We start from the raw sequence: 25,563 nt of genomic DNA, 5'->3' as shown, positions 1-25,563 counted from the left end.
CCTTGGACAAATGAGGAATACCTGATCCAGAGGAGAGATAACTGGTTGAGATGAGGAATACCTGGGCCAGGAGGAGGAATACAGAAATACCTGGGCCAGCAGTAGGAATACCTGGTCTAGGAGATGGAATAGAGGAGGAGTAGCACCTGGCCCAGGAGGAGGAATAACGGCTCCAAGAGAAGGAATAACTAGGCCAGCGAGGGGAATACCTTGTCCAGGAGCAGGAACACCTGGGCCATGAGGGGGAATACTTGGGCCAGCAGGAGAAATACCCAATCCAGGAGGAGGAAAACTGTCAAGCTGTATCTTCTTTTTACCAGGGTCAGGATTAAATCATGAGACCTTATTTCTCATTTGGACTGAGATGTTTGTTAGTTCTTATCTATGTTAGTCCCACAAACCCTGAGTTCTACAGCACTTCTTCTGAGTTTCCCACCCTGTGATATCACACACTTCTATTCAAACTCCACACCCACAACCCCAGTTCTACCATTCCATTTTGGAAGCTTCTCCACAGCCTGGGCCAGTGCCGTGTTCTCCTGGGGGTCAGTGCCTGGCAGCACAGAAAGTCTCAAATTCTCAGCGGCCAGGGCTCCAACAGAACCCCTGGGCTGGAGCAGATCAGCCCGCAGTGCTGTTTGCTCTGAGCGTTGGTGTCACCCAGGGGAGGCGGGTGCACCCCAGGGGCTCCCAGCTGTGGCACTGTTTGTGCCCTGCTGTGGTTACCTGGGCCTGTCTCCAGCAGGGCTCTGGCTGCTGCTGCAGAGGTGGAACTGCAGGATCTGCACACTCTGAGCCCAGCCTGCTCTTCATTCCACAGACTGAGCTCAGCCATGGGCAAACAAGAGGGGAACACCACCAAAATTCCACACTGCCCATTCCACTGTGAGTAACCTCTGCTTTCCCACCCTGGCTGCCTTCCCTGCCCTTTGCAGTTGGCTCCACCTGGCAGCAGGACCTACTTTTCTCTTTGTCCACTTTATTTTTCTTTCACTTCAATTAATTTGATGAACTTCTGCATTGTGAGTCCTCCCAGTGCTGCATTTTTATATTTCTGTGTCCGTGTTTCTGGGCCCCTCAGTTTGGGAAGGACTTTGGGACACTTGGGAGCATCCAGAGAGGGCAGCAAGGCTGGAGAGGGGCTGGGAACACAAACCCTGTGAGGAACCACTGAGGGAGCTGGGGGTGCTCAGCCTGGAGAAAAGGAGACTCAGGGGTGCCCTCGTCACTCTGCACAGCTCTGAAAGGTGCCTGTGCTCAGCTGGGGCTGGGCTCTGTCTCCAGGAACTGACACAACCAGAGCACACAGCCTCCAGCTGCACCAAGGGAAATACAGGTTGGATATCAGGAAAAAGTTTTTCACAGAAAGAGTGATAAAGTTCTGGAATGTTCTGCCTGGGAGGTGGTGCAGTCACCATCCCTGGGTGTGTTTAACAAAGCCTGGATGTGGCACTGGGGGCCAGGGTTTAGTCGAGGTGTTGGGGCTGGGTTGGACTCCATGATCTGGAAGGTGTCTTCCAACCCAATAATTCTGTGAATTCTGAGTTGAGTTACAAGAGGTGATTGCAGGGATCTGCCCCTGCTTCTGTTTACCTTAAATCCCTCTCTTCATCAATCACTCAATTTGTTCAAAGCTAATTTGGGATCTCCCATGACCTCCAGGTAGTGCAAACTCTCCACCCTGTGCTTCTCACATCTGCTTTTATATACGGGCTCCAGTTTTTTTTGTAAGAGCTGAGCAGGACTATGGGAAATGAATTTGTAGAAAATTCTGGAAGTTTGACAGAAGGCTCATACAGTATGCATCTGTATGCAAACCTTGAGATAAGAAATGTTAACTCAGAAATACCATGGAATAGGACAGACGTTGAAAGAGAAAATAAACTAGAAACAAATTTTCAGGGATGGCCTTGAAAATAAGACTAGAAATTGAGAGAAATAGAACTATGGAAAATGCATTGTAGTAGGACCCATGAGGGGTGATTTTAGATGATTGGCTTTAAGATGTTTATAGCATGGTGTGGCTAAAGCTGGTAGACCAAGAAGCACTCATAATGTAATTGAGAAATAATTAACTTCTGGTTGTGATGGCATGATGGCATCAGCTACTAAAAAAAAAAAAAAAAAAGTTAAAAAAAGGGGTTTTTTTGCCTCAGATTTGCATCTCCAGATTGATTAATCCCTAATTATAAAGGGGTAAATGCTGGATCCTTCCACAGGCAGGGCATTTTAGTGGCTGCCATTTCCTCAGTGCTCAGTGGAACAGAAATAGGAGCTTTTGCTGTGCTTACTTCCCTCACTTGCACAAAATTTGCAAGATTTAAAGTATATTTTTAAAATATCTGTTGTTGGTCATTAAATCTGTCTAAAATTTGGCTTCACAATTATCATGACCGATAAACAGGTGGATTTTCCAGCAGCCCACCAGACATTCCCCATAGGCCTGGCATCCCTACAAACAGGCTAAAATTGGGTGTATGCAGAGAGGAAAATGCTGTTGTGGTTGGAAGAGTATGGAAAAGGCAGGGCTGAGACAGCTTCCCACAAATGTCATTGGGAAATCCTGGTGTCTATTCAGTGATGTTCCCATGTGGAGCTCAGCTGTCAGCCCCAGCATTTCCCATCCCATCCAGGAGGGGTTTCAACCCCAAATCTGGTGGGGAGGAGCTTGTGTGGGTGGGGTGACGGTCCCAGAGGGCCCAGCCTGAGGCTGGGAACTGCTCAGCTCTTCCTCAAACCCTCCAGGAGGACTGGGAGAGGGTCAGGACTGGGAGATGGTCAGGATTGGGAGATGCTTAGGATTGGATGAGGTTTAGGTTTGGGTGTGGTTTAGGACTGGGAGATGTTTAGGACTGGGAGAGGTTTAGGATTGGGAGAGGTTTAGGATTGGGGCAAAATGTGTGTCTGGGCCTCTGCACAAATCCATTTCAGCCATAATAAGGCAATTCAGAATCCCCACAATTGTGACTTTCTGGAGGAGCACCTTTCTGAGCATTTTCTCCCAGGCTTTCAGGTAAAAGTCAGGTCCCATTAAAGTCAGAGGGAATTCTGTCACTGATTTCTTGCATCAAGGGGGACACCCTTTGTTCCTGGCACTGGGAATGGAGTGGGAGTTTCTGGCCATGTTCACTCCACTGCATTTCAAGTGAGACACTGAGAAATCCTCTTTGAATAGAAATAAAAGCTGGAATCCCCAGTTTTAGTGCCTGTGCCCTGGACTGGGCTGCAGACATGCCATGGCACCAGCTGGGATCTGTGTGCTGTATAATCCATGGGGCTTTTTCCTTTAGGATTTGCTGTCATTTTTCCAGTGCCATGCTCAGGATGCTGAGGGAAAGTGAGAATAAAAATGGTGTAGGGTTGTAGAATCATGGAATATCTGAGCTGGAAGGGACCAAGGATGATTGAGTCCTGCCCAGATCCCCAGCAACCTCACCCTGGGCATCCCTGCAGCTCTGGCAGCCTCGGGGCTGTGCCCATTCCCTGGGGAGCCTGGGCAGTGCCAGCACTCTCTGGGGGAAGAACCTTGCCCTGATCTCCAGCGTGAGCTGCCCTGGCACAGCTCCAGCCGTGCCCTGGCTGCTGTCCCTGTCCCAGAGCAGAGATTGAAGCTGCCCCTCATGAATTTCCCCTTTTCTTCCTCCTTCCCTCTGAATCCTTAGTGCAGAAGCCCTCCTAGGCTTCATTTTTTCCTCCCATTTTTTGTTGCACTGTTAAATTTTCTTTGGAGAGGTCTCAGCCTGGATTAACTGCATCCATCCAGGAGAATTATCCTTTGCCACTGGCGTTCCAGGATCCTCACTCCCAGTAATGGAATAAAGATGTCCAGAGTAGCCTGGACTGGCCTGGAATAGCCCTGCTTGCTGCTGTAGGCAGCCAGGTGTGTTTGTTTGTTGGCCTGTTCTTGAATAGTGCAGAATTCCTAAAAAATAAAAATCTGCTGGGGCCCATGTGTTCATCACAGGAGAATGAGGATGGTCTGAACATCTGGGGTGATAATTAATTAACTCAATAATTTTCTTTGCAAGCATAATTATTAAACACTTTGGAATTGATATGTGGCCTATAGGAGAAAATTCACTATTTTAAAGTTGTTCAGGTTGAGTTGGGAGTTCTTAAATGTTAATATTTCAGTTTGTGGCAGCTCACTCTGCTCTTGCTGAAAAAAACTCCTGCTTAAATCTACTTCAACCCAGTAAATGTTCTCTGTCCCTGCTTAAATCCAATTCTCCCAGGTGAAAAAGCCTGTGTGTCACGAGTGGGGCAAACCCCAGCAATCTGTGCAGAAATCAAGGTGATAAATCAGCTCCACGAGTGCCTTTGATCTTGAATAAATGCTGGGCTCAAAGTATAGCCCAGACCACGGCCAGGGTTAGTCAGCATTGAGGGCTGTCTGAAAAGGGGTTTGAAAATGTAATTAAATCCTTCTCACAGCAATGAGCCTGACTTCCTCAGCAAGTCAGGGCAAGAGCAGGTGCTCTCAGGTCCTGGGAAGTCTGAAGCTGATGCTGGAAGGGAGCAGGGTCTGGATTTGAGGAAAAAAAGGTGAAGTTCAAGGCTGGGACTGATTTTGTGTCATTTCCCTGAGCTGTGGTGTCACAGGTGGGCAGAAAGTGAAGCCACTTATCCAGCCAGTAAAAAAATGACATCTCAGGGGAACCCATGTCCCTGAACTGAGCCCCTCATGGGGATCCATTGTCCCCACTGGGTCCCTGCCTCTCTCCATGAGGGAGTTGTGTCCAAGGACTTGCACCCTACATTTGGCCATCTGAGGTGACAGTTTTCAGAGAGTTTGTGAAGTCTGGCTGGTCACAATGTGTCCCAGGGTGTCCCAGTATCATTAGACTGCTAAATTCAGCTAAAGCCCCTTAAACTCCAGGTTCCTTTTCTCACTGAGTCCACAGGGTTGTAGGAGTGAATGAGCAGTGAGGAATCCTCGGAGGACTTTGTGGTTTCTCCTGCTGGCTCTTCACCCTTCAGGAGGAAGTTGGGCCATCACTGAGCTCAAATCTCAGTCCCCTGCTCCTCTCTGCCCTGCTGGACTGGCACCTCAGCCACATCCCCAGGGAACACAAAGCTTGGAGTGATTTCCCCTAATTAATCCAGTGCAATCCTGCCCTGGCAAGGCACTGCACCACAGGGCAGGCAATACCTTCAGAAAGAAGGATAGTCCTTTATTTGTCATTATAAATCACACCTTTCAATTAGCTTCATTTAGAAAGAACCTCCTTTATTTTCCTTCAGAGCATCCCACTCATCTTCCATTCCATCTCTTAGAGACACTGGCTGATTCCAGAGCGGTCAGGGTGCAATTCCAGTGCAATTCCCTCCCCGAGTGTCCCATCAGGACCTGGGTTTGCTCAGGGTGGTTAATAGGGTTTGAGGGGTCCCATCCACACTCATTTCAAGGGTTTCCCTTTAGAAACAGTCCACGATGACACCCCAGGTGTATGCCACAGAAATTGGATTTGCACCTTTGTTTGGTGACAAAAGGCAGGAAATTAAAGAGGCAACAGTTCAATAAAAGCTCCTCTTTACCTGCCTTTGTTATAGGTGACACTGAAGATTAGCACAGCTCAAGAGCAGCTTTAATCCAGAGAAGATGCCTTGTTATTTGTCAGGGATGTAAGAGGTGTGAGGCAGAGCTTTGGAGTCAGTCAGTTTGGAAGGGAAATACAATTGTAAAAACTTTAAACCCCTAAATGTTTGCAGAAGATTAGGAGGAGCTCGAGTTTGAAAGCGTTTTAATTCATTTTTCCAAACTGTCTCTGTTTCAAGTTCCTGTCTTTGGTTGCTGCCTCAGAGCCAGGTTTTGTGAGCATTAAACCGAGTCCCTGAGGTTTGCCTGAGTGGAATTTATGTTTAGGTTTAGACAGACATTCAATGAGTTGTTCTGAATTATTTGTGCACAAAATATTTACTGTTCCCCACCCCGAATAAGCAGCGGTTAATTACTTACACACAAAAGCTAAAGTATTTTTGTCTGTTTTTCTTTTGTATGTAATTGCAGAAATGTGGGAAATACTTTTCCAAGGCTTTTGAACTCCAAAGTGGAACAGAAGGAAGACACAGGGGGACACCCACCGTTCAGTGTTATTTTCCTTGCACAGGAGAGAGAGAGAAAAAAAGAAAAGGATCTTTCTGAGATGAGCACTAAAGTCTCAAGTTTTCAAAGGTTTGCATAACAAACAAGAGACACATTGTGGGTTGCATCTTGACTTTGAAGGCTTGCCACTGTCAACTGAAATAAAATGGCAAGGTTTAAAGCCTTAACCAAGTTCACAAGGAAAATATTTGGACTGAAAGTTTTGGAAAGTTTTCTCTCTTTGAAGTAGTTTGTCATGTGTTACCAATGTGAACTTTATTGACCTTGAAACGTTTTTTTTTTTGAATCAAATAGCAACTAGTGACACTTTAGTAAAATCTTAAATCAACAACCATCTCCTGGCGGCTCCAGCTTCGTAGCAAATGCAGGCAAAACAGGGAATCTACAGAGGAGACCTTTATTATTCCTAAATGAAGCCTGCCAAAACCTTCCCGAAATAGCATTCAAAGACCCTTTTAAGGTCATGGATCCTGAACAAAGCCAGAAGAGCACAAAAAAGGCTGAGGAAAGTCCAAGAAAGAGGCTTCCCAAAGGAGAGGCTTTCCAAGGCAGTATTTCATCCCCAACTACGTACCAGGGCAGCTCTGCTCCTTCCCAAGGAACCCCTCTCCGAGATATCATCTCGCAGCAGCACTTTTCCGGCTCTTTGCCCGTTCCACGAGAGGAGCCTCAGGAGAAGCCCGGCCACCAGAAGCAACCCAAGCCCTCCTCCTTTGACCACCCTGCCCACGTCCCGCAGCTTCAGCAGCACGCACTGGCACCAGCATTTATGTCCCCGGGGAAGCCAGAGCATGTCCTGGAAGGTCCCACATGGCAGCTAGTTGATCCAGTCAGGCCAGGGCCCTCTGGCTCCTTCCCGTCCCCCGGGCTGCACGCCCACCACGGCCAGCTCCTCCCATCCCACTCGCCCATCATTCCTGCAGAGGACATGCCGGCCGTGCAGAAGGTCTTCATCCCCCGCCCCGCCCAGGTGTCCCTGAAGCAAGCTGAGGAGGTGCACAAGAAGGAGAAGAAGCCTCAGAAGCCGGGCAAGTACATCTGCCAGTACTGCAGCAGGCCCTGCGCCAAGCCCAGCGTGCTCCAGAAACACATCAGGTCCCACACGGGGGAGAGGCCCTACCCTTGCATTCCATGTGGCTTCTCCTTCAAGACGAAGAGCAATCTGTACAAACACAGGAAGTCCCATGCTCACCGGATTAAAGCTGGGCTGGCCTCAGGGATTGGAGCAGAGATGTACCCATCGAGCCTGGAGATGGAGCGGATCAGTGGGGAGGACTTCGAGGAGCCGACAGAAGGGGAAAGCACCGACTCGGAGGAGGAGACGGCAGCGATGTCGGGTCACGCCGTGGAGCTGTCGCCCAGGCAGAAGCACACCCTGCTCTCCAGCAGCCTGCTGAGCGCGGGGAGCCAAGGCTCCAGCCATGACCGCTGCTCATTGTCCCATTCCAGCATGTCCCAGTCCCTCGAGGACAGCTCCCAGTTCGTGGAGCCGTCGTCGGAGCACGCCCTGAGCCATAAGTCCGAGGACACCCACACCATCAAGCAGAAGCTGGCGCTGCGCCTGAGCGAGCGCAAGAAGGTGATCGACGAGCAGGCGTTCCTGAGTCCCGGCAGCAAAGGCAGCACGGAGTCCGGGTACTTCTCCAGATCCGAGAGCGCGGAGCAGCAGATCAGCCCTCCCAACACCAATGCCAAGTCTTACGCCGAGATCATCTTTGGGAAGTGTGGGAGGATTGGGCAGAGGACAGCGGCGCTGGCTGCAAACACAACCCAGGGGTTCCCACACCTGTCCGGCGATGAGAAGCCCAGCATGGTCCCGTTGTCTGTGCCTAGAACACAGGTGATCGAACACATCACTAAGCTAATTACCATTAACGAAGCTGTTGTGGATACCAGTGAAATCGACAGTGTGAAGCCCAGAAGAAGCTCTCTTTCAAGGCGTAGCAGCATTGAATCCCCTAAGTCTGGTGCGTACAGAGAACCGTTCCAGTTTGATATCAAATCTGGTTCCAGCAGCCACCTGGATGCAGCGAAAGTGTTGGCGTCCCACGGTGAAAAAATGAAGCCCGAACAATCATTGTTGTCACTTCAGCAATCCCACAGTGCCACAGAGACAGTGCCTCTCCTAAGAAGTCACTCAATGCCTTCTGCTGCATGCACTATAAGCTCCCCACACACCTTTAGAGGTAGCTACTCATTCGATGATCACATCATGGAGCCGGAAGTCTTAAGCCGCAGCCAAGCGTTTTCCTCCCACCCTCGAATGCTAAAACGCCAGCCAGCTATCGAGCTACCCTTGGGAGTGGAATACGTCTCGGAGGAGGTCGGCTCTGCCAGCAAAGAAACTGTTCCCAAACCTCCCGAGGAGCCTGAAACCAAGGAAAGCGATCTTACCAAAAAGTCCCGCAAGGGCCCGAAGGCGAAAGGGTTCATGTACGAGTGTAACGTGTGCGGCGCTCGCTACAAGAAAAGGGACAACTACGAGGCCCACAAGAAGTACTACTGCTCAGAACTGCAGCTCTCCAAACCCCGCTCTGCCACGTCCCACACCTCCTCAGAGCCGGAGAAGAGCGCGGCAGATCCCGACGTGTGGCCCCAGGTGATGCATTACAAGCTGGGCAGCACCTTGGAGCTCACCCCGCTGCGGAAAAGGCGGAAGGAGAAGAGCCTTGGGGATGATGAAGAACCTCCATCTTTTGAAGTGTCTGACACCCCCTCCTCCAGCACCGGCCCAGGCACTCAGTTTGCAAACCTGGCCTCGTCTGACGTGGCTCTGAACCTGACCCGTGAATCCATGAAATCACCAGCAGACTCGGGAAAATCTGCACCTTCTGAGGCCAGTGCCAGCTTCCATTCCAGGAACACCAAACCAGCTTCGAGTGCGGAGGGCAAGGAGAGGAGAACAACCTCCAAGGAGATCTCTGTCATCCAGCACACGAGCTCCTTTGAGAAGTCAGACTCCATCGAGCAGCCCAGCAGCTTGGAAGAGGACAAGCCCCTGTCCCAGTTCCCATCTCAGCCCACACCCCAGCACAGCCGCCCCCCTCACTCCCTGCAACCCAGGCTGGTCCGCCAGCCCAACATCCAGGTCCCTGAGATTCTGGTCACAGAAGAGCCAGACAGACCAGAAACAGAGCCAGAACCTCCTCCAAAGGAGCCAGAGAAAACCGAGGAATTCCAGTGGCCGCAGAGGAGCCAGACTCTTTCCCAGCTCCCTGCGGAGAAACTCCCACCCAAGAAGAAGCGGCTCCGGCTGGCAGAAATGGCCCAGTCCTCTGGAGAGTCCAGCTTTGAGTCCGTGTCTCTCACCCGGAGCCCCAGTCAGGAGAGCAGCCTATCCCATGGCTCCAGCCACTCTGTCTCCTTTGACCGGGATGACCACACCAAGCCAGAGTCAAGTAGCCAGCCCTCTGAATCCCACCCAAAACCTCCTGGTGTTGGCTCCCATATGCTGATGGTCCCCAGCCACCATCACCATTCCAGGGAAATGCGGAGATCTGCTTCCGAGCAGACTCCCAACGTGTCCCACCCCTCCCAGATGTCAGAGACTCGCAGCAAATCCTTCGACTATGGGAGCTTGTCATCCACTCCTGCCTCCACCCCTGGCCCCTCCACTTCCTCAGCCCCCCAGGAGAGGAGGAAATGCTTCCTGGTGCGGCAGGCGTCCCTCACCAGGCACCCCGAGCACGAGCCAGACCCGGCCCCACTGGGCTGGCCAGACACAGAGGATCCAGCTCCTTCTTCAAGTAAATCTCCTGCCACGAGTTTGCCCCATCAGCCGACCACGTCCTCCCCTTTGCCCTCTCACGGCACCTACCCAAGTGACAAGAGCCAGCCAAAGGACAGCCCGGAGCCATCCTACAGCCCGCCATACACAGAGGCTCTGCAGGTGTTCCACCACCCCGTGCCACAGCTGACGCTGCACGAGAAGCACTTCATGGCCCCTCAGGTTTCCATATTCCCCTACCAGCACCTCCTGCCACAGCCAGGGCAGTCTGCAGAGCTCTTTGCTGCACACACCATGTCTGACATCCTCTCTGCCCAGTTCTCCATGCCTCAGATCCCTCCCTCCATATTCCAGACCCCGCCGCTGCCCCTCCCGCAAACGCTCATCCACCCGGGCCCGCTCCACCTTGCTCCTCCCTTGATGTCTCACCCCGCCGAGGTGTCCTTCAGGCACCCTTCGTTCCTGCCCGTGCACTACCCTGGCTCCTCCCCGATCCCCTCAGCTTTTTTCCTGCCTCTCCAGTCTCAGTTTGCCCTCCACTTGCCAGGTGATGCTGGTGGACATTTGCCACAGATCAAATCCAGTTTGTTCTCGGCAGCAGGAAGCTCCAGCCTCTCCCCATGCACAGATTATGACTCGGACAGCAGGCTGCACCCTCTGACCTGCACAGCGAGTCCCGCGCTGTCTGTCACCGTGACCCAGCTCGTTGTCCCCACCCGGACAGAGCCCATGGTGTCCCTGGTTGTCCCCGTTCGCATCCAGACCAACATGCCCTCCTACGGCAGCGCCATGTACACCACGCTCTCCCAGATCCTGGTCACGCAGTCCCAGTGCAGCTCCTCCACCATCGTCCTCCCCAAATTCGATGACCGCCAGCCCAAGGGCGCCCTGGTGTGCAGCGCTGATGTCCACGGGCTGGGTTTTGACCTGGCCCAGATGATCACAGAGGAGCAGAGAAGCCTTTTCCAGAGCCCATACCTGAGAGTGCCCCTGCCCTTACCGGAAAGAAAAGGCTACATGCCCCTCACCTGCCCCTCAGACAGCGTCCTCGGCCTGGAAGGGGGCCCCTCCACAGTTGGGGGGAGCAAAAGGATGCTGTCCCCAGCTGGCAGCTTGGAGCTGACGATGGAGACACAGCAGCAGAAGAGAGTGAAGGAGGAGGAAGTGTCAGAAACAGAAGAGAAGCTGGAAGTGGTGAAGCCACCCAGTGCAACAGAGGAAGGGAAAAAGCAGGATAAATCTCACTTCCTTGCAGAAAGCCAAGACAGGGTGGAGGATGAGACACCACCCAGCGTGTCCGTGGAGCAGTCGGAGCCAAAGGAAACCCCGAGCAGTTCCCAGCAGGCAGTGTCCCGGTCGGGTTCCCCGAGCTTTGAGGCACTGCAGGAGTATGAAGAGCCAGCTGGCAAACAGTTCCTCAGCCAGGAGCCTCTGCAGCCTGTCAAGAAGGAAGACTCCAAAGAACCGGTGGAGCAGCCTCCACCAACCCCTGCCAGCACTGCCCCCGTGCCCGAGGGCGCCGCCAGCACGGGGAAGGCTCAGGAAGGCACAGACACCAAGAAGGTCCTGCAGTTCCCCAGTCTCCACACAACCACTAATGTCAGTTGGTGCTATCTAAACTACATAAAGCCAAATCACACCCAGCAAGCGGATGGCCGCTCCTCGGTGTACGCCAGCTGGTGCATCAGCCTCTACAACCCCAACCTGCCCGGGGTGTCCACCAAGGCAGCCCTGGCCCTGCTGAGGTCCAAGCAGAAGGTGAGCAAGGAGACCTACACCATGGCCACCGCGCCGCGGCCTGAGGCGGGCAGGCTGGTCCCGGCCAGCTCCAGGAAGCCCAAAATGACCGAGGTAATGCAATCCTATCTCTTTCTCCTGATCCATTTGGATGCGTGGGTAGAGGGGGCTGAGGGCCGGGGCGTGGCTGTGCTGAGCTTGGTTGGGGTTTACTCGTCCCGCTGGCGCTGTGGGAAGCGCCTGTTCTCGGTGAAGCTCTTAGAGTGAAGAACCCAAACCCCACTGAAAGCCCAACCCAGGAGGCAGGAGAGCCTGCTCCAAGGCCAGGTTTCTGTTCTCCAGTTCCTACTTGCTTTGTAACCCAAAAAGTAGGAACCACCATCACCACCACCCCATGAACCACCACCGCTCCAGCACAAAGGATTAGACTTCATTTGCATTTGTCTTGATATTTCAAACAGCTTTACAACTTCTTTTTTTTTTTTTTAAATGCTGTTATAATTCCCTACATTTTGCATGTTACAAATGAAGAAAAAGGATTACCTTGGGGAAATGGGATTCTGTCTGGTTGTGCATCTGCTCATCTCACATTAATGAACATGGAGAGGCATGCTTAAAAGTATTTTAAAAATATTAAAGGGAGATTTGCAAGTGTATTTAGGCCCCTGAAGAAGCACAAAGGCTGACAGTGACATTTATAAAAGTGCCTCAGCGGGTCAGATGTGTTTTGTTAAACACCCCTGTGGTTTGGTCCATTTGGTCCATAGCTGTCCACCTGCTTTTCCAGGTATTTAAGGATACTTTATGCCTGGTTTTTGAGTTAAGACTTCACAGTGGCTTCCCAGGGGCAGAGCTCCCCCAAGGCATTGCCCACACAGGCACAGAAGTCTTTAAGACCCTTCTGTGAGCTGCCTAATTTTATGTATCTCATTTTAAAGCCAGACTTTACCCTTCCTGCTTAATGCTGAACCAAACAGATCCCTTTAATCCAGATCATGTTCATGTAGATTAGCAAACAGAATCACTCTAAAGATTTTGCAATTTGATATTCATCTCAAGTCAATTTATATTGATGGATTATTCATTTTATTTCTGTGTCATGAAATGAACTCTGAATATTAAATTTATCATAATCGCTGCTGCAGCTGCTGCTTATAAATATGTCTTAAAATACACAGTAGAATTGCTTTGATTCAATAAATCTTTATTTCTATTCAGCATTTCCATCACTCTCCTGCAGAAATCCAAGAGACAGATTTCTAGGGACACAGGGGCAGATAATTACCTGAGCAGTGCAATAACCACGCTGAGATTTATGCACTATTTTTCCAAGGGTTTTATCTGAGTGGTGCCGTAGCACCCTCGATTTCAATCCCTAAAGGAAGTGCCTGTGCTGCTCTGAGCCCTGCTCTTTGCCATGGTGCTAAAACCCACACCCAGTGAGTGTCCAGAGGTACCAGACCCTCCCGCCCTGAAGGGAAAGGTTAAACAGCAATGGTTCAGCCCTCACTCATCCAAACCCACATTTCTCTGCATGCATTTCCCCCCAAAGCCTCCCAAACCCCCTCAAACAACCCCTCCAAGCTGCCTGGTGGTGCAGGCTCAGGTTCCCGTGGCGCAATTTGCGAAAGGAAGAGTTCACCCTGCCCAGTTCACCTGGGAACCAGCGGATCCTAAACCCAGCCCTCGTCCCCGTGTGGCTGGCAGAGCCCCTGAGAGCTGCAGCAGAGATAAATCAAATTCTTGCCAAGCACAGCACTAATTTGTGCTCAGTGGGAGTGAAATCCTCCGTGCGGGGTTTAAAACACGGGTGGGGAAGCAGCAGCTGCCAGGACGTGCAGCAGCAGTAGCATCACTCCAGGGCTGGAGTTCAACCCTCAGCTAACTCTGCTCTGGCTCCTTCCCTTCGATATTCCCTCCTTCATGTAACTCCAGGGTGTCAGTCGGCCTCCCAGGAGATGTAAAAAAGCTCTGGTATTTTGTACAGTTATGCATGCAGCAAACAGTAGCTCTGTACGTGCTGTCTCCGTCCTTGGCTTGGGGTTTAAATTTCCAGTGGGATTTGCTGAGCAGATAATTCTGGAATTCTGGAGTGGCTGCGGGCTCCAGCGTGCATGTAGGGATGGCTGGTGACACTGTACTGGGGCTTGCACTCTCTGTAAATTCCAACAAGATTGTAAAAGGGGATAGTAGTGACTGTATGATTTTGGCTCTCTGGTGCCTTTCATCTGTCAATGTTTTTGTGCTTTCGAAAGTTGCAATAAATAAACCTCGTGCTACATCTAGCAAGTCAATTGTTTTGTATTCCTCAGTAAACCTGGGAAGGTTGTCCCTAGCAGTGCTCTGAGCTCTGAGCTCCCATCAGGAGGTGAAGTCACAACCCTAAAAGTTTAATTTTTGAGGGTTCTGAGTGTCTCCTGCTGCTGATTTCCTCACTGTCATCTCCATGCCCAGAGCCACCAGCTCAAGACCATTTCTGCTGTTCAATGGTTCAAATGGTTCTTGGCACTGTTCTGCCCTGGTCCTTTTGTCATGAAATTCCTGGCACTTTTAGGGACACAGAACTGCACAGGGACCATTCCCAGGAGGCTTCTAGGATGGGTGTGTAGATGGTGTGGCCATGGGGCTGATCTGGCCCCAAGGCCTGGGTGCATTTAATGCTCTGAGCTGAGCTCCTGAAATTCCTGGGCAAATTTTAAATGCTTGACCCCCATTCTGCAAAGCAACTTTTGAGCAAGTCCATCCATCCTGCTGCTGAGCATCCCGTGGCACTTCCAGCAGCTGGGGGGGCTGGGTTATATCCCCCTGGATTCTGCAGGATTCTGTTGGAGCTGCTCGCTCTGTGGCTTCCCCCAAAACTCCCCCTGGATTCTGTAGGACTCTGTTGGAACTGCTCACTCTGTGGCTCCCCTCAAAACCAGGGGAGACAAAGAGGCTCCACTGGGGTGATTCACCCCCCTACAGACAAGGCTGAGGTGAGGCAGGTGAATCACCTGGGCAGCTGCCACTCCTGCCAGCCAGAGCCAAGGGTGACCAGCTCTGCTTCAGGCTTCAGGGGCTGCCTGCAGGCCAAAACCCCTCTAAAAACTGCTCTCAGCTGCTGCAGCCTTTTCCATCACTTACAGATAATGTGAGGATATGGATCCAGGATCCTTATCCAGGATACGGATTCAGCTGGATGTCAGAGTGACTGTGTGAGAAGTGACCTGGGGGAAAGACATCTGCTGTCCTTTCTCTGGAGATCCCTGGGTTTGTCCTGTTGGGCTGTAAGGGACCAAAATCCCAACATTTCATTCCAGGTTGGAGAGCTCTCCCTGGGTTTGTCCCGTTGGGATTTAAGGGCAATATCCCAGCATTTCATTTCAGTTGTGGAGAGCTCTCCCTGGCTTTGTCCCAGGATTTAGGGGGGCAATATCCCAGCATTTCATTCCAGATTGGAGAGCTCACCTGCATTTGTTTTCTTAGGATTTAGGGGGCAACATCCCATTATTCCATTCCAGGTGTGGAGAGCTCTCCCTGGGTTTGTCCTGTTAGGATTTAGGGGGCAACATCCCGTTTTTCCATTCCAGGTGTGGAGAGCTCTTCCTGGGTTTGTCCCAGGATTTAGGACATCCCAGCATTTCATTCCAGGTGTGGGAAGCTCTCCCTCATCCCACCCACAGAGGCAGCTTTGATGTTTAGGTCCACCCTATAACATAAACAATGTTCATCATGTAGGTGAGGTGTCAGGGCATGACTTAAACCTTGGGCTAGACAAGGTTTAGACACAAAACCCCCTCAACAAATGGCAATTTAACAGTGAAAAAGCAGATTTGGCCTGGGAATGTGTGGAGAGGTTGAGGATTCTTTTCTCCCATGGGTTTTGTGGCTTTCTCTGGGCTGAGCCCTTGGCAGTAGGGTTGCAGTGAAAGGAAATCACCCAGAAGCGCTGATTTCTGTCAGGCTGAGGTGGCTGAAACCCAAATTTGTGTGAATGTGTGTGAATGTGGGAGAAACCCAGAGGTTCAGTGTACAAATTCTGCAGATGCCTCCTCTCCAGACCCTTCAGATGTGCATTTCAGAGAGAGCATTGTCCAGGGACAGAGCTTTGGGAACAGACACCCCACATGCTCAGAGTCACCCCAGCCACCACACTTCTCTTCATCCTTCATTTTTCCAGTTGGCAAGAGCTGGATAATCTGGAGGGAGCAATTACAAAACTTGTCAGGGGTCACAGTAAATCCACCACAACCCTCAGGGCCCCAAATCAGCAGCAGGGTCCCTTTTGTTGGGAGGGTGCCCCAATTCCAGCCCCTGGAGTCAGGAGCAGCGCTGGGGAGCTGCTGGCTCTGCTGGGGCTGTTTGCTCTGTGTGTGCCTGCCAGTGATTCTGTCTGTAATCATGGATTGTTTTGCTCTTTTGGGGAGATAGGTTCATTTGCCTTCGCTCCTTTCTAATGAAGGTCGAAAAGATATAACTAGAGCTGAGAAGGAAGAGGAGAAAAGGGGAAAATCAGAAGAAGAGGCTCTTGTGACCAAGCGAGGGGAGCCAGTGAGGATCAAGATCTTTGAAGGAGGGTGAGTGTCTCATTTTATTTATTTTCTTGTGTCTCACGGTTGTGTACAATTGTTACAATGATGGCAAGGTTCCACTGGAGGTGAGCAGATGGAGCTGGATTTCAGTTTATTTTCCACAGCCACTGTTATAAAACTCATCCCTCCAGATCTGGAGTGCATTAATTTCCTATTTTTGAGCTGTCTTTAAGTCAGCAGTCACCTGGATCTCTTTTCTGAGTGGGTGGTTGAGTGAAGAGCACAAATCCATCTTGCAGCTGTCTAAGTGATGGAGGTGCTCTCTGTATCTCCTCAATCTTTCCAGAGCCTTCTCCTGCAAATGATGTTCCTGATGCTTGTTCCCATTCTGAGGATCTGGGCAGGCCTTTGCTGATGCCTGGGGTTTGGGTGGGGAACAAAAGAAGCATTTTGTTCATGTGATTTCCATCCCACCCAACTGAAGTAGCTCAAACCAGAATGGATGCAAGGCCTTAATTTGATGTGCATCTTAAATCTCGGCTCCAGGTAATCCAGAGGGCACCTCAGGAACTCAGCACTGGTCTAATGCTGCTGTTCATGTCGTTAAAATGTTAAAAAGTAGCTCACAAGCAATGTGTCTGTGGGTTGCAATTAAATATCATCCTTCCTGGGTGTTGCAGAGGGGGCCAAACTGGTGCAAGCAATTTCCAGCAGGATTTATCAGTTCTGCCCTTGCTGTTGGGTGGTCTTGGTTTCTGTGTGCTAGAAAAAGGCTTTCATTAGGCTGTGCTGGTGGTTTTTCTGCTGTTGCCAGATGAAATTTGCTCTTATTTTAAAATACCTTGTTAGCAGATGGTCAAACTAGCAAAGGCAGAAGGAAAATCAGTGCTTTGGGACAGGACAGCTTCTTGTTGGTCAGGAAAGCTCAGCTCTGCCCCTGCTGTGGGCTCTGTGTGCCTGGTTCTGGTTTGGGCAGGGAGTGGGGGATGCAAAGAGCCAAACAGGGCCAACCCTGCCGTGGCTGTGGCCTGACATGGCTCAGGGAGCAGCAGAATGAGAGCTCTGAGGGGCTCAGGAAATCTGTCACCCTCCTGTGGCAGATGGGACCCCTGGGACTCACTGGGATGGGTTTTATTCCCTTCAATCCCATGGGAACCTCAGTTCCCCTGGACTGGGTGGTCCCTGGGGTGGCTCAGGGGGACTCTTGCATTCCTTCCTCGCCCTGATTAAAGCAGCTCAGCATCACCATGACTGAAAATCCCCTGCCCCTCTCAGAGCAGCTCAGGGGGCCCTCAGTGCTGCACCCCTCGTGCTCACAGGGGTGGCTTTGTCCCCACGCCAGCACAGCCAAGGGACAGCGGGGTCTGTGCTGCTGCCAGGGTCTAATGCTGCTGTTTATTTCTTAAAAATTTTAAATTGCTCTTCCTGTTTGCTGCCATTCCCAGGATGGACTCTGAGAGCAGAGGGCTGGGGATGCTCAGGCCATGTCCTTCTGCATGGCAGACACAAACCAAAGCTCTGTGCCATGCGGGGAGTGTGCCAGCCATCCTGAACCCGTGTTGGGTTTAATTTTAAACTTCCTGTGGCTCTGCCCGGGTCCCTCTGGCTGGGGCACACCAGGAGCTCACAGCAATGAATTCCATGCCCGAATTCTGTGTCTGGATGTCATGGCAGTGCCCAGGGCCAGCAGGACAGGCTGTGCTCCCTGTGCCCCATGCCTTATTCCCACAAAGTTTTGGTGTCGGGGTGTTCAGCCCCAGCAGCCAGGACCTTTTCCTGCTGCTCCTTCCCAGGGTCTGCCAGGACCTTTTCCTGCAGATAAATCCACAGGTGCCTGGTCTCTTCTGCAAGCTCCCAAATGGATCAGACTCCCTTTCCTGGCCATCTCCTGAAAATGCTTTACACCAAATGACGCCATATTCAAGACATTATCTCACTCTCTTATTTTACTTTTTTTCTCTATAAAAAATTTCTTCCTTGACTCATTTTCCCCCTTATTTATTGGTTTCACACTGAATGCTGCTGGCCAGGCCCATCTTTCCAGGGGATGCAGTTGGGTTCAAAACTTTTGGATCCATCCCACGCTTTGCTGTTTCAACTAATGAGTGAGATTATAAAGAAATTCACAAAATGTGCACTTGCTGCAACTCTTTCAGCTCCTACTTCCCCTCATTTTTTTTTAATTTCCTTGGATCTCTTCTCTTTCTCTCTGCCATCTTCAACGTTTTTCCTTCTGTAGAGCCTTCTGTCTTCCCCAGTCCCATCACTTTCCCCCTCAGAGCTCTTTCAGGACCATCTCTAGGATTTCTCCTGCTGCTCTCCAGCCTCCTAGCTGGAATTTTATTCCTTGGCTTTCAGGGAAGACCAGAACAGCCAAATTTCCTCTTTTCACCATTTCCTCTTGTCAGGGAGGAACTCATGAACCCCCTGGAGCGCTGGGGGCAGCTTGGCTCCCTTTGTCTGCTTGGAGGTGTCTCCTCCACACCTCTGGGAGCAGATTGTTCCTTTTGTTTTCCTCCTGGGAAGGAGTGTGGATCCAACACTTGCAGGTTCCTGGAGGTTCCTTGACCCTGGCTTTGGGATCAGGGCTCAGTAGTGTCGGGCATGGGGCTCAGTCTTTCCCTCCCCACCCTTTGTGTGAAGGATTTGTGGTGCCGGCTCAGGAAGTGGCCCTGGGCCTCCTGTGAAGGTTTCCAGCTTCTGGTGAGCTCACAGCCCTTCCAGCACCGGGCTCCTGATGGGAAGGGGCTCTGCAGACCCTTTGCAGCCTCTCTGCTGCCCTGGGAGCCTCAGGAGGGACGTGCATGGTCCTGCCTTCACCTCTCCACATTACACTGGGGCTGGGATCCACAGAGTTTTCTGTTGGAAGAACAAATTCCTCTTGGAGAGCAAGCCTTGAGGTCACTCCATGTGTAATTTCAGCTGCAGCTTTTTATTTGAAATCGTGGAATTCTGTCAGGCTGGATCAATCCCCACTCTGAGCAGATGGCCCCAGCCCTTGAGGGGAGGCTGGAGTCATTTAACACCCCAAGGACGGGCTGGAGGCTGCACAGGCTCCTCGGGTTGTGTTTGGGAGAGCCATTAAACAGCCAGGTCAATGCCTGAGCTCCTCAAGGAGCCAATCAAAATGTCCCCTGGGCTCATCCTGAGGGATGCTGTAGTGGTCTGGAGCAGGGAAAATGATCTCTGAAGGTCAGGCTGGCCAGCAGCGCTGCAGGAGAAGTGCTGTGGTTCCTTGGTGGCTCGGTGTCACCTTCATCACCCCCCTGGGGTGCCCATTCTGCAATCTGACATCATGGAACCAGAGATTGCTATCGACCTGGGGCGGGAGGGGGTCTGTGCTGCTCTCAGGGTCTGCTCGGGGACGTGCTCCCTTCTTGCTGCCATTCCCACGATGGGAGCTGAGAGCAGAGGACATGGATGCTCAATCCATGTCCTTCTGCTTCACAGCCCAGCCCTCCGTGCTGTTATGGGGACAATTAGTTGGTTTAGTTAATTAGTTAATTACAACCAGTGGGAAAAACAGTACCAAGCTAAAAACCTTAACTGACATCCCCAAACCAGTGCCATGTATAGTGAAAACCACATTTTCTCTTTGGAAAACTGTTCCTTTTTTACTGCTTTAGGGAAAAAAAAAAACCACTGATGGCTGTAATGTTATGATTGGAGGCACAAATATCTGAGTATCTTGGCATTCCCACCTTAAAAAACACCTTCCCTTCACACCATCCCATGGAAAAACCCACACATCCACAAGAAGGGCTTTTCACATCAGAGGGATGCTCAGAGTGGGACTGTGGCCCAAAGGCTGCCCTGCTCTGTTGTTTGGAGGAATCCAAACCCTTCCCTCTTTGTCTTCATCAAAATGTGACAGAGTTGGAAGTGCCCAGCCACGGGATCTCCTGAACTGGGATCTCCTGAACTGGGGCTCTGAACTGGGGTTGTGAATCCCCCTCTCCCTTGAGTCTGGGCACAGCCCCTTCCCAAAAGGCTGGAGGGTGCCTGAGGCTGGACTTCACCTTCCCTGGTGAGCCCCGGGCTGAGGGCTGGAGCTGCCATGTAGCCCTTCCCTTCCCTTCCCTTCCCTTCCCTTCCCTTCCCTTCCCTTTTTGGGGTTTTAGGCACTCATGAACACCATGCGGCGGCCCCCGGAACGCTCGGCTGAGATTTCCCTTCCCTTCCCTTCCCTTCCCTTCCCTTCCCTTCCCTTCTTTTGGGGTTTTAGGCACTCATGAACACCGCAGAGCCCTAGATCTGCCTCCCTCAGCCTGAACAAGATTTTCTTCTGGTTGAAGGAGAATTGACAAAATGGCGCTCATTTATGGGATTTGAACACGATCACTAATTAGGGGATGAATAAGGGGAAAATCCCCACTGGGGCTTGCCCACGAGCTGCTCTGAGCCTCCCTGCCCCACTCTCACCCCGGTCCTTGGCTGTGGGAGCCCTGGTGGCCCCTCGGGCCGATGCCAGCCCGTTCCCGGCCCGGCAGGTGCCGCTCCCTGGGCTCACCTGCTGGAAATCCCCTGGCACGGCCGGGCCGGGCCCTGCTCCCCGGACAAAGGCTCCCTGTTGAACCAGCCCTGACCCCAACCCCCGCCAGGGGATTTCCTCGGCTCAGATGAGTTCTGAGAATTCTCCCTGTTTGTTTTGGAAGGAGCCACTCGTCCCAAAGGCAGGGGTTGAGAGGACCAGGGAAGGAGGAGTGAGGCACTTCCAGCTGCCCTGAGCGCCAGGGAGAGCCAAGGGCGGCTCCTTTATTTAACATAAAATGTGGAATCAGGGATTATCCAGGGTAGGAAGGGACCACCAGGATCCTGGAGTCCTGGCCCTGCACAAAACCCCCAAATTTACCTGCAGACCTGGCAGTGAATTCACTCAGAGCCCCAGGGCAGTTTCTGAAATGGGAACACACCTCTGTGGAACAGGGCTGGGCTTAAACAGGAATCACGGGATCCCTGAATGGTTTGTTTGAGAAGGAACTAAAATTCCATCCCACCCCAGCCATGGCAGGGACACCTCCCACTGTCCCAGGTGCTCCCAGCCCCAGTGTCCAGCCTGGCCTTGGGCACTGCCAGGGATCCAGGGGCAGCCACAGCTGCTCTGCAATTCCAGCCCAGCCCCTCCCCACCCTGCCAGGGAACAATTCCCAATTCCCAAGATCCCATCCATGGCTGCCCTCTGGCAGTGGCAGTCATTCCCTGTGTCCTGTCCCTCCATCCTTGTCCCCAGTCCCTCTGCAGCTCTCCTGGAGCCCCTTCAGGCCCTGCCAGGGCTCTGAGCTCTCCCTGGAGCCTTCTCCTCTCCAGGGGAGCGCCCCCAGCTCTCCCAGCCTGAACATTTTGCTCCATTCCTAGAGATAAGCAAACAATTCCTGTAATTTACATTTTTGAGTGAAAGGGGTTTTCCTGAGTCTGTTTGCTTTGCATGGCCAGGAGAAATTGGTGCTCAGACTTTTCCATGAGGGCTGCTGGTGCCAGACTGACCACTCAGAGTCCACTGGAGCATCTCCTGGGGCTTTGGTTGCTGGATTTCCCCTGTCCTGAGAAGTGCTGAGCAGGCACTGCTGCCCTCCTTGCAGACCCCTCCTGGGAATCACAGAATTATGGGATCAGGGCATTGTCTTGTTTTGGGCAGCCAGGTGTCTGCTAAGGATGGCAGGAGACTCCCCTGAAATGAAAAATGCAAACCTCCTCCCTCTGAATTGCTATACATTTTAAATTAAAGAGCTCTCAGGCAAAAAATATGGGAGCAGGAATAACAGTTCTTTATTGGGGAAGAAAATAAAAAGATAAAATAAACAATGCAGTGAACCAAACCAGCACTGCCAGTCAGACACAGCCTGACACCCTGTGGGTCAGGGTGCTGGCACAGTCCCATTGGAATTGTGGCTCAGCCCTCCTGCAGTGCCAGGGGTGGTTCTGCTGGAGCAGGATCCTGGACAAGGGGGGAGTCTTCCTCTGCAGCTCCAGGGGAAGGGGCAGCTGCTGTTCCTCTGGGAATCCAGTGCAGAAGCCGTGCTGGTGCTGCAGAATCTCAGATTCTATCCAGGCAGGAATGCTTGGCTCCTCCCCTGGGCTCACATCTCCCATGGATGCTGCAGTTCTTATCAGCCCTGCAGGGACATTGCACAGCCTGTTATCAGCAGATGTCCCTGGAGGGAGGAGTGGCTGTGGAAGAGATAAGGAAAACTGCACAGTGAACAGAGACAATGCCATGCAGATGGCAAATGGAACACAACTGGCTTGGCAATGCAGGACAGGCGTTCTTTGGGTTGGAAAGGGACCTTAAGGCCCATCTCATCCCAACTGCCCCACGGGCAGGGCTGCCTCCCACGAAATCCCATCCTGGCTGTGCAAAGCTCTCCCTAAAACACCAATGTAAAGCCACAAGCATCAGCCTGTGCACTGCAGTTTATGCTGCCTCTGTAAAGGGTATTTTCATTAAAAAGAGGAGTTTAAGTTGGGAATTTTGGGCTCTTTTTCAGCCAGGCCTTCACCAGCAGTGCAGAGGGGGGGTTCATGTCCCTCTGAGCCCCCAGGGTCAGCCCTGCTACCCATCAGCTCCAAACACCATTAATCCCCTCGTGGTGGGACACTGGTGGGAAGAAGGGAGAGCAAACCCTGGATTGAGCAGAGCTCAGCTCAGAGAGCTGCTGGCAGCTCTCCGAAATCCCCTCCAAAGGCACCAAGCCCCATCTGCCTCCCAAGATTTGGTTTTCTGGTGGGTTTTCCATGGGCTTTGTGTGTAGCCTGAAGGGTTGTGATGCTCCCACTCACCAGGTTCTATCCTGGGTGCCAGGGAAAGGTTCTGGAGCTGGGCCAGGGCAGCTCAGGCTGGAGATCAGGGCAAGGCTCTTCCCCCAGAGGCTGCTGGCACTGCCCAGGCTCCCCAGGGAATGGGCACGGCCCCGAGGCTGCCAGAGCTGCAGGGAGGGGGTTGTTGGGGTCCAGGAGCTGGATCAATGATCCCTCTGGATCCCTCCCCACTCTGAATATTCCACAATTCTCCTAAAGGAACCCAAGGTCTCTTTCAGCACCCTTACACTTTTATCACTTTTTTTTTTTTTTTTTGATAGCACAAAGCCCCTATTTTTTTCTGCTTACAAACCTAATCCAAAAGAGACAAAACACAGCCTGGCAATTTAAGGAATGAGAGATTTTTAAATTTTCCCAATGCTGACAAGATGAAAGGGGGAATTGTTTAAGAGGCAGCTCAGCTGCTTGAAAGATGCATTCCTTAAAAAGAGGAGAGAAAAACAGCAAGGAGAGAAAAGTATTTGCAGAATGAAAGGAATCTGTGTTTTTGCTTTGGAAATCATTATATTCTTACATTAAAATACGCTTAAAAGCCAATATGACAAAAAGCTTCAATTCCATCGGAAGCAAATGCTTTTTTTTTCTTTCTCTCCGTAATGTGTCTTCATGAAAATTTGGATTTTTCTCGTTAATTTTTGGTTTAGTTAAAAAGAAAATGTTTTCCCTGGAAACTCAGGGAACAGCCAAAGCGAAAAATCAATTTTTTCCACTGGTTTGGTCAGGAAATCTTTTCTTGGATGGAGGTAGAGGGTGGGAAACAGTGCTGGGAAGAGGACGAAAGGCAGAAATGTAAGTGTAGAGTCAGAGCAGGAGCAGCAAAGCAAAGTGTGGCTTGCTGGGCTCTGAGCTTGGCCAGCTCAGCGGGGTGCAGCGTGTTCTCCTGGGATCCCCAGGGTGGTTCGGGGTGGGAGGGACTGAAATCCCATCTGACCCCACACCCCAGGGTGCTCCAAGCCCCATCCAGCCTGGCCTGGCCTGAGGCTGTGTGCAAGAGGAAGGGGTGGGGTGGCCGCAGCACCATCCCTGCCCTGAGCTGCCCCTCAGCAGCCAGGCCTGCCCGCCAGGAGCTCCTGGAGAAAAAATTTTCTATAAGGAAAAGAAAGATATCATCTTCTAAGATAAAATATATAAAATAAAATAAAATAAAATAAAATAAAATAAAATAAAATAAGTCTATATTATAATTATTATATGTAATATAATTATATAGAATAATTATTATAATTAAGATTTTATTGTAATATAAGTAATATTTCACTTATAAATTCATTTTATATTAGATATTATATTATGATAACATTATATTATATTATATTATATTATATTATATTATATTATATTATATTACTTATAAATTCATTTTATATTAGATATTATATTTATATTATATTATATTATATTATATTATATTATATTTTGTAGATAGAATTAGTATATATTATGCCATTATATATTACTTATAAATGTTATTTATATTATATAATTATATTGTGTATATATATTTATATTATATCTATAATTTATTATTTTTTCTAATAAATTTTCTAGAATACAGAAATAACCTTGGGTTATTCACTTTAAATCAGTGTTAATTTCTGTTGGGAGCAGCTCCGGGCTGTGGAACCACAGCTGGAGCTTCAGACACGACCCCAAATGTTCCAAACACAGAGTTGCAGACTGGTTTGGGGTGGGAGGAGCCCTAAAGGTCATCCCATCCCAATGCCTCGGGCAGGGAATTCTGTCAGAGCTCGGGGCTTGTAACTCAGTGTTTTCCTCACTTTTAAGGCAATACCCTGTGGGTTGGTACCCTTGGGAATGGACCTGGAGGGTCTGTGCAGAGCAACTCAGCATCTCCCATGTCCAGCCTTCTTCCTTTGGTGTCTCCTTAGATATTGGGGTGGAAAAAAACCCATTAAACCCCTCCAAACCCCACAAAACCCCCAAACTCCATTAAACCCCTCATACCCCATTAAACCAACCCCAAACCCAATTAAACCAACCCCAAACCCCATTAAACCCCTCCAAGCTCTATTCAACCCCCCGCAAACCCCATTAAATTCCTCCAAACCCCACAGCTCCAGCTGTGGTTCCACAGCCCGGAGCTGGTCCCAACAGAAATTATCCCCCTGATTTAAAGTGAATAACCCAAGGTTATTTCTGTATTCTAGAAAATTTCTTAGAAAAAGGAATATATTTTATATATATAATATAATTATATATAGACTGTATAATATTGAATATTATATATATATTATATAATATAGAAGATATATGATTATATATTATATATTATATATAAAAATGATATATTATATATTATATATTATATATTATATATTATATATTATATTTATATTCCTCACTGGGAATTGTTGATGTTTCCTGGCCTGGACACCTCTCTCCACAAAATGGGTTCATCCTGCAGTTTACTCCCATTTTCGCAGGAAATCCAGCAAACTCAGAAGGATTTAGCTGAGGTTCTTGTCTGGTGTCTTTGGTTATTTTTCCCCAGTTCTTTCTGCCGGTGCAGCCAGCCCCATTCCCTGACCCGTCCTCGTGGGTGCTCATTTCCCACAGCCAATTATTCCAAAATGTTGTCTGCAGCTTCCTGCCTGACCTCGTGTGGGATGCTCAAGTTTCTGCACGGATTTCCTTCCCCCTAAGAA

At 50.5% G+C, this 25,563-nt stretch overlaps 1 protein-coding gene across 7 annotated transcripts in view; it reads left to right on the top strand.

Moving 5' to 3' along the window:
* HIVEP3 (HIVEP zinc finger 3) overlaps positions 1–25,563 on the top strand; it is a 257,222-nt gene that overhangs the window by 181,706 nt on the left and 49,953 nt on the right. For all 7 annotated transcript variants that reach the window (XM_039729169.1, XM_039729168.1, XM_039729166.1 and 4 more), the window contains 2 exons: positions 6,011–11,684; positions 15,981–16,126. In XM_039729169.1, the coding sequence (XP_039585103.1) occupies positions 6,570–11,684; positions 15,981–16,126 (5,261 nt within the window). In that variant the 5' untranslated portion in view covers positions 6,011–6,569. The remainder of the gene's footprint in view (positions 1–6,010; positions 11,685–15,980; positions 16,127–25,563) is intronic.

This window comes from Passer montanus, unplaced genomic scaffold (genome assembly GCF_014805655.1).
Source record: "Passer montanus isolate IOZ18808 unplaced genomic scaffold, ASM1480565v1 scaffold68, whole genome shotgun sequence".
Taxonomy (NCBI): domain Eukaryota; kingdom Metazoa; phylum Chordata; class Aves; order Passeriformes; family Passeridae; genus Passer; species Passer montanus.
The sequence above is the reverse complement of the archived record's forward strand: the minus strand, read 5'-3'. Positions and strand labels throughout refer to the sequence as shown.